At 34.5% G+C, this 13225-nt stretch overlaps 1 protein-coding gene across 2 annotated transcripts; it reads right to left on the bottom strand.

Annotated features, from left to right (window-relative positions):
• Window positions 1–787: 787 nt before the first annotated feature.
• LOC105954119 (ARM REPEAT PROTEIN INTERACTING WITH ABF2) lies at window positions 788–8466 on the bottom strand. 2 transcript variants are annotated; one of them, XM_012977791.2, is made up of 19 exons: window positions 8010–8466; window positions 7515–7675; window positions 6590–6762; window positions 6394–6514; window positions 6243–6317; window positions 6035–6129; window positions 4806–4881; window positions 4587–4694; window positions 4331–4459; window positions 4141–4209; window positions 3956–4015; window positions 3462–3585; window positions 3230–3369; window positions 2464–2527; window positions 2285–2364; window positions 1602–1666; window positions 1368–1485; window positions 1162–1286; window positions 788–1060 (listed from the first exon to the last, which is right to left on the bottom strand). In XM_012977791.2, exons 1-19 carry the CDS (start codon window positions 8275–8277, stop codon window positions 967–969), a joined length of 2145 nt encoding a protein of 714 aa, XP_012833245.2. In that variant the 5' UTR covers window positions 8278–8466; the 3' UTR covers window positions 788–966. The 2 variants fall into 2 exon arrangements, with proteins under 2 accessions (XP_012833245.2, XP_088670895.1); XM_088814769.1 differs by having other exon boundaries at window positions 4806–4908; window positions 8010–8429.
• Between the last annotated feature and the right edge of the window lie 4759 nt (window positions 8467–13225).

Below are 13225 nucleotides of genomic sequence, written 5' to 3' on the forward strand. Positions count from 1 at the left end.
ATTTGAAGAGTCATTTGAATTGTACTTAGGAATGGAAATTGGATGGAAACGATCTGATTTGTTTTTTTACACATTATTTTTCATTCTCAATTATGTGAAATCCAATTTCGAAAAAACAATGATCAGAATTGGTATACATAGATTTTGATTTGTTAATTGTACTTAGGAATGGAAATTGGACGGAGCCCGATCTGATTTGTTTTTTTACACATTCTGTTTAATTCTCAATTATGTTAAATCCAATTTCAAAAAAACAATGATCAGAATTGGTATACATAGATTTCGATTTTCCATCCAATCTTAATTTTCAAATGTAAATCTAGAAAAAATCCTTTTTCCCAAAAATTACACGTACAATAACAATATTATTATGTAGTATGTACTGTACTTCACTTCCAAAAAAATAAATTTTACTTCCAAAAAATATTAGAAGAACTTCTCCGAAAATTCTGACAATAGGATATAATCCGTCCGATTCCCACCTCTAAGTATACCTATTGTAAATGAATATGTTTTTGTAACTAAAAATAGGACACCCTTTCGTTTTCATTTGTTAATTCTTTCTCTTTCCCTTCTGTTTTTTGGGCTTTGAAGCACAACAATATATTAAAATATCGCGCATAGTACCCGCAGGAAACGTAAAATATTTCACAGCACACAGACACACTCACAAAATCCGATTCTGCACAATGTTCCGTCTTCAACACATGATTGAATCCGAAACTTAGCAGAGAAAATGCATGCACGAGTTGTCACTTGTACGACATAATTGTATCCAGGTAAGTAGTGAGGCAAAATCAAACCATCATTATATGGCGTTTTTTGCATTAAAATGGGGAAAATTACAACAAGGTGCCTCCAGACTAAGACAAACCTCAAAAGTGGGAACTAATCAATTTATGTACATTATCCTGCACTCACTAATTAGTCAAAATATCAGTCAACAAAACTGCTGCCCAATCCAACCTACCGTCTTATTTCACCTTGGACAGGTCTCGTCAGAATTCTCGCAAAATAATTCCGAGTCTCTGGTAAAATACGTTGGATCAGCTGAGTATACCTGCGCATTCAGTTACACAACAAATACATCACCATAATACACATTAAAGACTATTTAAATAAATAAATTAAAAAAAAATTGAAGGTGAAAGTCAAACATACCATGGCATGATACATAACTTGTCATACTTTTCCAGGATGAATAGAATCGAAGCATGTCTCAAAGACAACGCATTAAACGCCTCCGATAACTCAAACATGAGAGACACGTTTTCCACTGATATGTCCTTTAGAAGATAAAAATAAATTATCATAAACATAAGACAATAATAAACATTTATTTTATTTTTCTTTTTATGTGAACTCACCTGTGCAATGGCATATTCACAGAGACGCTTCAAACCCTCCAATAGATACTGATCGGCAGCACTCAGAAGATCCTGTGCGATATCCACATTGACATCGACAGATCCTGTGTATATATATCTGCAACCAAAAATAAACCAGAGATCAGCATTTACCGAGAGAGAAACGAGAATTGATTTACAATTTCATAGGAAAGCAAAGAATTGGAGATGAAAGTTGTGATACATATATTTCACCTCATCATCAATTCAAAAACATCCCATCTGATATTAGGAATCTCTATGTCTTTGGCGTCTCTCTCCTGCGATATTTCAGCAAGTTTTTAGAACATAAACAGAACCAGCCAAGCACAAAGAAAAATCATTCCCCCGTAATTTTCATTCTCACCAGACCTTCAGAATACAATTTCATCTAAAGATTACGTTTTTAACAAGAATCGTTCAAAAAATAGACGTTTTCCCTAATACAAGGTTAAATCTTGATTCCCCAACTTAAGATATATTTTGGTTATATATTACAGAATCACTATTTTTTATTATTTTTTTTTAGTATTTGGATGTTTCTCAAAATAAAATGTCAATAATGTAATTGATGACATAACAGGTTGACCCAAACGGGACAACTAAGATCTAACGCTTGAACTATCATGACAGTTCAATTCCTTAGTGAAATCTCTTAAAAAGGCTCCACAAGATATATATATATATATATATATATATATATATATATATATATATATATATATATATATATATATATATATATATACGTCTTTCTACAGGATACATGCCCTTAAAGAAGGGACGAGAGGAAGCGAAGCATAGTCCCTGATACTTTGGTGAAACATAAAATATAAAATATACTGTTTTATAGACAAAACACAATTAGAAAATAGTACATGTATTTAAGAGAGTCTCACCCGGTAACCACCATCAAACATAGCGCGAAATGCATCAGAAGAAGCAAGCAAGCAAATTCTGTGTGCATAGAACCGTTTTCCTTCATAATAAAGACAAAAATGATAAGTTGGTGGTAAGAAATTGGACAAGACGAGCAAGAACATAGAAAGCATGCAAGGATCTTAAGACAGATTTCCACCTTCGACTAAAAATGTCACATCAGATAATGTAGGACTATTTACATACTGCTCGCCCAAGTACACCTGCACCAAAATGTTGAACTGTTACAACAAAACACCAGAATGAAAATTGACTACTTTGGACCTCTAAAAACGCTATGAAAATAAGCTTTTCTCCTGTCCAAAGAGATTGTTACTAGTCCTGGATGCAGCAAACTACTGCAATCCAAAGATGAAATGAATTTTGGAGGAAAATGCTTTCATTTGTGTTACAAGATATTCAAAGAGTTGATGGGATGTCTCCAAGGCATTGCACACAATTACTAGAAGAAATTTACCACAAGTGACTTTGGAACATACCAAAATAATAATATTGAAAGAATATAAGGAAAGCAACAAAAGTGTCGTCAGAATTCAGTACAAGGGATGTACTTCAAAAAGACCAAAATTGTCAATTTCCATAATGGTTTCAGCTTAAAGTCGCTATCACTCGTGACTAACAGGGAAGTGAAGATAAAATTTTAAGCATAATTGTGCAACATTTCAGAAGTGTAGAGAAAAATTCAGGACAGAGAATTTCTAATATAAGCTTTTTAGGCAACTCTCACTGTTAAGTTGTAACATAATAGCAATTGATATTCCTTTTTCTCTAGTTTAAGAAAATCTTCTCCGACATTTTTACTGAAATATGAGTATATTTCAATGGTAAATAATACTATAATATGGCCCAACCATTGAACTGACTGACCGATTCAACCAATATAATCAGAGATAGCAAATTGTCACCTGAGGTATAGGAGAAGGAGGAGCTGCATCAATAGGAGAAACTGAGCTTGCTTTATTGGCTAACCTACATAAGGCCATAGAACTATCTCTTTGGTGCTTTGAGTTAGTGGATTCCAAAAGCTCCAAAAGCAACGCCAATCCTGCAAGAATATAAGGTGCAAGTCTGTGAGACACAAGTCTGTGCAGGTTGTTGTGATGCCAATTTTATGAGCTAATTTGGCAAATAGCATACCGTTGTTATCAATGAATGTGGTCCTTTGATCATCTGGAGAACAAAGATGAGCGAGAGCAAGAGCCACGCGTCTTTTAACATTTTTTTCTCCCTCACGCATCATGAACAATAAATGACTCAATACCTGCCCCAGGAAAATATTAACCAAGTTCAAGATCCATACTAGAAGCAATTAAACAGTAACAAGAAAGTAACAATAACCAATTAAGGCTTAACTACTAAGGCTTAGCCTAGTTGGGGGTTCGAATACCTTTGGGTGCTAAGCCCGTGTTATAAGGCCAAAAAGAAAGTACGAAGAGAAAAAAAAAAAGAGTACCAATAGCAGCTCAACTATGCACCACATAAAGGTTTTATATATATATAAGTTTCAAATGATTCTGCTTTAACTATTTCACATCCTACCTATCTTTTATTTCTCGAAACATAATTTTGTTAAATAAATTATATGAAATACAACACTATGGTCATATTAAAAACAACTGGAAGTAACTCACCCGCCCATGAATCTTCTCTTCAAGTCTCTTTAGCGTCTTGGCTACACAATCCCTAGTAGGCTGCAGCAAATAGAAAATGAGTAGATATATCACCCACATGTATCAAGGTATAATATCATTTAGATTAACCCAGTTGGCGATATTTCTCTAATAGAAAAGATAATCAGTTGGGCTCAGGATTGTACTTGGACAATAAATTCACCATCTTGAAGTTTCTGAATACCCCCGACCCTAATAAGATCTGCAACATTATCCTACAGAGGAGAGAGTGAAGAAATAAAGGAAAAGAAGAACAAGAAAGTATAGCAAGTCCAGCCAAAAAACTGGGCAAAGCTTTACAGATATGACTAAACAATTATCTGCAATTTGCAATACCTCATTATCTGCGAGCCCATAAAGAGCAAATGCAGCATTATGTTGCAAAGATCCATTTTTGGATTCAAGAAGCTTCAGCAACGGTACTACTCCACCGCTGTGGGCAATACCAGCCTGATTATGTGGGTCCTGCGACGGCGTTAAAATTAGTATTTAGTGCAGAAAATAGATAAACAAATAAAAGTCAACAAGAATCATTTGGAATATAAATGGATGTGCGAAACTAATGGGACAAAAAGAATGCCGAAAATGTTACCTGAGCTAATCTTCCTAGGGCAAATGCTGACATTTCTCTTAATTGTGCATCTGATGACTGGAGCATTTCTATGAGAGGAGGGACAGCACCTCTTTGAACAATATGCACCTGTAGAAGAATCACACCAGAATTTGTGAGTAATGATCGTTTTGGGGCTGAAAAAGCAACTTTCTTGTATAAATAATTAGATTAAAGTAGAAAAGCATTGTCTTGGTCAACCTTACAGTCTGAATCTGTTGCAGCAAATTGCCCAAGAAGCAGAGCAGCTTCTCTTTGGCTCTCCGAACAGCAGGAGCTGTTATTCAGAAATGTCGGATTAATACTTCAAGTGAAAAACAAAAGCAGTCTTAAACAAAATTGATAATTCCAAAGGATTGATGAAAAGTGACTCGTGAATTGGATCCTCTAGTTAATATTGTGCATACTGTGGAGACAAATCAGACTAAGCAATATAAAAGCCAGGAGACATTATAAAAGTATTATTCCACAAAATCTTCTTCAATGTGTATATAGAGGTCAGAGGATCAGCTCATTCGATCACTTCCACCACATTTCACCCTCTACTACAACAAGAAATTAGGCAATCACTATAGCCATTAGCAAAAGTCAAACGTGAACACCATAGGTTCAATGCAAACACAGTAAACTAGAACCCCATCATCAGCTATATTTTACTTTGAAATCATAACCTGATTTATGTCACTCCTATCAAAAACAGCACCTTATTTATCAAGCAATAACATGGGCAAAGTCAAATCTCTCTACCAGATTTACCACTTCAACTAACAACACAAGAACAGCGGTTTAGATATCAAGAGTCGAGCAAAATATGAATGCTTAACTTGTGCGAAATTTATTTCATTCCTCTCTATTTCCAAATAAAAGAAAGACAATTAAGTATTTTGAACTATAAAACTAGAGAACATTTTCAAATTGGTGAGACACACCAAATTTTAATAAGTTATCATCATGTAATCACTTCACACAAGACATACCATGGTTGAGCAATAGAACTTATCAACCACATCAAAAAGGAACAAAGAATCAACTCCAATGAGATATACTACCAAGAAGGAAATAGTGATGAACAAAAACAAACATCACGAAAATGATTTCATAGATACAACACGTTATGAAGGGTGCCATAAAACCAATGCTGTTATTTTAGCTCTGGTCAAATAACAAAACAAGATGGTGTTGGTGTTCAAGGAGGGGTTAACAAACCAATGCCCACAAGGTTTTTAACGAGGCCCCCATGTACTTTCCTATTTTATTGCAGGAATAAGAAAATATTTTTGGCTAAAAAGAAAAAAAGAAAAGATAGGCAGCCGCCAGCTTCTCTAATTAATTAAAGCTCAGTCTTTTCTTTAATGTGATGAAAGACAAGATCCTTGCCAGAGAAGTTTTCAGCTGAGAATACTGGATTTCTAACATAGAGCAGATCTTACCGAAGTAACCCGATGACAGGTTGCAGAGCTCCAGCAGCAAGAACTTCCTTCTTAATGTTTGGAGATGAGTGGACCAGATTACCGATAACACCAACCTGATAGTTTGAATAATTAATTGTATGAGTTCGTATAAAATCTGAATCTCCAAATAATTCACAATTAATATTAAACTGCTATGAAGTACAGAAAATATAAAATAGTAGCAAACCGCTTCATAATGTATGGCAGCATCCTCAGACCGCAGCATTAGTATAAGCGTTGGTAGAGCATTGCATTCCACAATCTGAAAACAGTAAGAAATTAAAGAAGGTACAAGGGGAAAAAAAAAGATACTCCAAAAGTTAATGAAGTCAAATAACCTGATTTTTGTTCTTATCGTTTTTAAAAGCAAGGGTTCGAAGGGCTCCAGCTGCTGCTCTCTGCACCTTTGCATCAGCAAATTCGAGCAATTCAACAAGAGGAGGGATACCACCCTCAATTCTGAAAGCATCATTCAAGTTTACAAGGCAGGCACAACATATTTATCCAATCATAAAAGTACTCAACAAGACCAACCTAACACGGGTTTTAATGCTACTATTCTCATGCGCAAGATTAGTGATTGCATCAGCTGCTCTCCTAATAACACCATTTACCACCCGAGAGTTTGGAACCTCGCTATGCCTCTTTAACAGATCTACAAGAGGGGGTAGAGCTCCGGCATCGACAATGAGTTGTTGATGCTCTGGCTGTCAAACACAGGTGGTAGGCAGACAAACCATTATAAGTGGTATGAAATCATATAAGATCATATTTAAGCAATAAGTAACAGGCACTAGATCTTTCTAGTCGCGATTCATCCTTCCATAAAAGATATCTAAACAGTAAATCAGGTCGGAAAAACAACAATATTACCTATCGTTACGAAAAGTTTATCGGCCTAAATGCAACACAAGACTTGATGTGCTTAGCATTTTTGATAACATTAAAAACTAAAGCCTGACCTTTATATGTTTACATATTTAGTAACATTATTAAATTCAGCAATCAAACAGTTGAAAAATATTTCGTGAGTGTGCATCTTTCTAAATTTAAATCGGGGAAAAAAGAAAGAGAACAACTAGTAAAGGCCTTAAACAGTCTTAAGTTTTCTCCATGGTTCATGCCCAAAGAGACAGGATACCATACACCGTTGGTCTCAGGCAGCAAGGTCTTATTGTATGAATACACCAACAACACCAGGATTGGCTAACTTGCCACAAAGAAGCAGAACTTAACTGACTTAATAATTAAAAAATGGAATCCATCAGACTTATAAGACACAATAATTAATATCTTGGCACATTACCGATTCATGTTTCCCAATTTCAGAGCAGGATCCTAATAACTCAAGCACAGCCAAGGAACAACAACTTAAAACATTACTTAAATTTGCTTAACTAGGAAAGCAAAAGAACCACGAAAACATAAAGAACAATAACTCTGAAGTAAGAGCAATTACTTTAATGGCTAGAAGTCCAAGAGTGAAGGCACTTCCTTTCTCCACTTCGTGCTCGTACAACCTCGGACCACTTTCTATCTCTGTCACCAACGGCGGAGCCTTTAGATGCTTTACCAGAACTGGAACTGCCGCACAGTCCACTATCGCATTCACTATGTCCTCTGCAAACACACATGCATAATTCCCTCACAAATCATAAACTCAAAATCCAGTACCACTTAAAAAGACTTACCCAGGCATAAAAAATCGAATTGATTAAACAATTCACACAAAAAGGGCAAGTTTCTGCACTAAGTATATCCTCTACAACCACAGCCGCAAAAGTATTAACACAATTAAAACCCTAAAGTTCAAATACAGCACATGCAGACTGAAGGAAACAATTAATCATGCACAAAAACAACTCACTGAACCAAAAAACGAACAACAGAAACATTGAAGGAATCCTATGATTTTTTTTTATCTTTTATTCTAATTTTCCGACTTCTCCAGTACCGTTTTTGGCGAGCTCGGAAAGGACGTGAATTGCGCGTTTGACGGACGCGCGATCCTGCTCGGCGGAGGAGGCAACGGAGTCGAGGATCTCAACTTGAGTGCGAATTTCGGTCACGAGATCTTGCTGCGAATCGGAAGGCGATTCACCGCCGATCCTGCCGCGATCTTCGCCGGAATCCTCGTCGAGTTTCCGCTTCAAGCTCCTCCGAGAACTCGTCGCCGATTGCTCGCGGTGGCGCCGCCCGGAGTTCTGGTTCTGGTTCTCCATGGAGAGAAGGGGATATCCGATGGGGGAGAGATTAAATGTTTAGTGTGTGAAATGGTTTTTCGGTTTGTCGGAGAGGTTGAGTGCGAGTGAGGGTAATTTGGGGATTACACTTCTATTATGTGGGGGGCTAATTTTTACGGGGAGGGGGGCGTGTGATTTATTGGAGCAAAACCCAAACTTTATTCAAACAATAATTTTGAACCTCTCTCTCTCCCGCGTTTCATTAAAAAAAAACATACCAAAAGTGCTAAACTTAAAATTAATTCTCACCAAACGAAGTACATTAACTTCACAAGACACCATAAATTTTATGTAAAAAATTATTAAACTAATAAAATATACCATGGTTATAGTTTCACTTAGGGTGGTAATTGGCATGGGATTTTCGATTTCCGTAAATTTCGATACAAAATTTTCAGATTTTGAAGCAATATTTTTCATTTTAATTTTGAAAGTGTTTATTATTTCGGTCTGATCCATCCGATTTTCATCCCTAATGAGAACGATGAAAATAAGAAATTAAAATATTCAACAATATTTTTTTTTTGCTTATGACCATCTTTTTTTATACATATAAGAGTCCATTTGGGTGGAGGGGGTTTGATTTGGGGAAGGAGATTTGAAATGACCTCAATTTGGAGTCATTTGAAATCCACCATAATTACTCAAAAAACAACTAAAAATGGGGGATGTAGATTTGAAATTCCTTGTGAAATCCCTCAATTTAAACAAGTTAAAGGGATTTGTTATTATGGATTTGAAATCTTCCCTCCATCCAAATGGACCCTAAAGGAATTCTCTGTAATTCAATTCGAAACACATGGATGTCCAACTGAGACCTATAAGATCGATCAATAGAAAAACTTTATATTTATCAATCATAAATTTATATGATTTTGTTAGTCTAGGTTTCACAAAAATTGTGCATGTGGTGGATGCTCGGGTATGAGTGGACCACAATCAAATATTGTGGGTGCATGTTTAATGTACTATAAGGTTAGGGTTTTTGTTTTCCCTAGCACCAATTAGTTTTAGGGTAATTGATATTATCTGAGGTTCTACAAATAGTATCAAAGCCAAGATCACGAGTTTGATTTCTAACGAGAACAATTGCGGAACGAATATTGTTAGCGGTTCAACATCAATTGCCCACATAGCGCGCCAATTAATTTTAGAATAACTGATAGGGTGTCTGAGGTCCTACAAATTCCTAACAAATGGCACAACCATTACTTTATTCAAGATAATTTTTCACTAAGAGATGCATATGAATCCTTAATATATTCCTTGGAGTTTTTGTAGATACCAACAGTTTTCTTATTTATGTATGTTTTCATAGAAACAAATATCAATTAATTAAAGTGAAGGCTTCTTGGAAAATCGTTATTTATACTTCTTATTTGTACATAGGAGTTGTGATAGTTTTTAATGGAGTAATCTCGTATAAACCCATGACACAAGAATTTAATTTATTTTTTCTTTGGCCAAAAATTAAATTCAAAAAGCAACATTAAAAAAATATTCTCTCAAAATTTGACTCAAATTTATTTGACATCCGAATTTTGGGATAAATCATCAATAAATAGTCCAGATAATTGATTATTAATTTGGTTGTCAAATCAAAATTTATAAGAATTTTGGGTTTTTCAAAGATGGTAACTAGGTTAATTGGATTATCTTTTAAGTAGCTAATCGGGCCCAAAGAAATCAATTGGCAACTATCAAGCCCATTTATCCAAGTTCCAAGTTATGAAAAAGTAGTTGGTGCCTATAAAACGTAAGTCTTCAGTACATGCAAAAGACAGACTTACACATACACACATATCAAGTCTCAAGTTTTCGCATCGAATTTATAACATACCGGGATTCAAGTTGTTTGTGATTTTTTCAGTAAATTTTGGAGGGAATTACTGATTTGATTCAAGAACACGCTTCAAGCCCTTCAATTAAATTAGGAAAAAAGAATCATGAAGTTCCCCACAGATTGTAATCCATTTTGTTTTGATAAGTATATTTATTTTTTTCTTCATATTTTACTAGTCTCGTAATTATATTTTGTTGGAATGGAATTGTTGGCGAACAAGGACATTTACAATGTCATTTCACATAAGACACTGGCGCGTAGGTAATAATGAAACGCTTGTGGCCTCAAATAAATCAATATCATTTTCTTTCATTGGGTAGCTTATGAGGGAATTAAACCGACCACCATCGTTGTCGAGTTAATTGCATTCGGCTCCTCTATAATGTAGAAAAATAAAATCACAAAGTGAAACTTGTTTCGCGGTGTGAAATAATTCTCGATCACCAACCACAAATTGACGAAGTTTAAGGCAATTTTACCTTGTTAATCATTAGAAAACTTAGTAAGTAGTTGGTGTCATATTATCTTATGAATATAGTGTATCACATAAACGGTATTAAATGTAAACATTCGAAGGTGAGAGCCACGGTCCGTGTAGTTTGGACCAAATTTTATAATATTTGAGCTAAAGATGATCCCACTAGACTAAGCGCACAAGAAAAAATTACGTATAGGAATTTTGAGATAGAAATCTTCTAGAAGGATAATAAGTTCTTATTGTATTGTAGAGATTTCTAAATTTCTCATTGTGTTTTAGTTTCTAGAATATGTTCAAAATAACCTCAGTGCTCTAGAAAGCCACTCCCAACCATAGAGGATGAAATCAATCCACCATCCATTAGAAAATTGAATCAGTATAAATGTATAAAAAAAATCACATTTTAAGTATATCTTTTAGCTTGTTTTATCAATATATCAATCTTTTTTTCCACCTATACTCTTTATAAGAATTATAAATTCCTTTTGTTATTTGGGAATTGGTAGTCCGAGCAATTTCTGGAGAAATATGAAACGGGGATGAACAAGAAGAAAAACACGAGAATTTTGGAGTCGATGTTCGGAACTTGAATATAGGGACTTAGGGAGATATTTTGATATTTTTGGAGGCCACTCCGGCATTGTATAGAGTAAGGCCAAAGCAGGCCATAATTTTCTAAAATAATTGACAAACTGGAACTGAATAAATCTCACGTATACATATAACAATCTACTCTACTACTATGGGATTAGACATGAATTGAAGACCTAGTATACACCGCAATGAAATGGCGTGGCGGAGCGAAAAAATTAAACAATCGTGGATAGGGTTCAATTTATGTTGAAAAAATAAAAATATTTCATCGGAGTTTCGGACTGAAAAGGTTGATCGTGCCATCTATTTGATCAATCGATCACCAATGTTGTCAGAATCAGACCGGACCGGTCGGTCCGACCAGTTTGACCACGAGCCACCGTAAAACGATTCAGCCTGACTCTCAAAACCGAAGACATAAAAAAATTAGGTCCAAATGGCAGGAACACAGGTCGAACCGGCGAACCGGCCGATGACCTCTGGTTTGCTCTAAAACGCATTTTTTAATATTATTATTTTGTGAAACAACGTCGTTTCACTTTTATGTTTTTTTATGTTTAAGGAAAGAAAAGGAAAAATTTGAACAAGAAAAACAAATCTCATATATTTATCTCTCCAATCTCACGTTTCTCTCAGCATATATTTAATCTTTAATCTCTCATCTCTCTCTTCTCCCTCTGTATCTTATGCTTCTCTCTCTTTTCTCTCGTGCTGCTCCTTTTCTTTTCTTTATTTGTTTTTTATGAAGAAATATATAAAGAAGAAAAAAAAGGGATCTTTTTAGTTTATGAGATGATTTGTAGGTGAAAAAATTAAAGAGGACAACAAATATCCATCTCCCTCTAAAAAAAAATCAGAAATCTAAAATCCTTCCAAAATTCGCATCGTCCGTATGTAGAATCTTCCCATCATTTGTTGTTGGCAATTTTCGTTTGCAAGTTGGTTAAACTCCGTTATTGTTTGAAGAATTGCGTGTCGAGTTGAGATTCAATTCCTCAAGGTTTAGAATTTATAAGTTATGTCTTAAGTTACATTTAACAAAACACCATGTTTAATGATTTTGTTGTTTGCAATGTGTTTCATAAACAATTTTTTGTTGATGTTTTGATGATGTTGATTTTATTTTTGTCAGTTTGTTGTTTGCATTTGGCGAAGTCATAGATAGTTTTATTGCTTGCAATTCAATAATGCAAGTTAAAAAAAAAAAATCTTCAGTTTGCTGTTGTATTTGGCGAAGTCAATAGGTAGTTTTTGTTTGCAGTTCAATAAAGCAAATTCTGGATTATTTTTTCAGTTTGTTGTTTGCATTTTTTGGCGAAATCATAGGTATTTTGTTGTTTACAATTCAATAATACAAATCCTAATTTTCAGTTTGCTATTTGCAGTTCACGGAGTCATAGGCGGTGGCGGTGGCGTTTCCAGAGTATGAGTTTGTAAAATAAATAGTATCATTTTTTGACAAATTAATTTAATTTTTTAGTTAATATTTGGAAGAATGATGTTTGAAACTTTGTTTTGATAGAGAGATTTTTTGGGATTTGATTTGATTTGATTATATTTTTGCCACAATAAATATTATTTATTTATTAAAACATGGAGATTTTGACTTGAATTTATACACATTTATTATTATATAGAGGGACCTATACCAAATTGCCCTAAAAAACATACAAAACTGCAAAGAAACAAAAAAGAAAAATGAGTAGGGTTGCATGAATATAGGGAATTAGTTGGAATAGAATTATACTACTGCCCAAAATAATAGGAAAATATTCATGCAAATATTTTAAATTATGAACGAATTCTTTTATATGTAAGATGTCCAACTCTAGTTGTTATCGTGAGCTCAATTTTATATAACAATCATAACCAAACCACGTTAGCGACTCAATACCTAATTTCTTTAATTAAATCAAATATCTCAAAGTAGGAGATTAAATCAGGGTAAACACGCACTCAATGTAAGTCTTTTTTTTTCTTCAAACCCCTAATATATTCAAACTCCGTAAACA

The sequence above is a fragment of the Erythranthe guttata genome, chromosome 14 (genome assembly GCF_056151865.1).
Source record: "Erythranthe guttata isolate IM_541 chromosome 14, IM_541, whole genome shotgun sequence".
In the NCBI taxonomy this organism is placed as follows: Eukaryota; Viridiplantae; Streptophyta; class Magnoliopsida; order Lamiales; family Phrymaceae; genus Erythranthe; species Erythranthe guttata.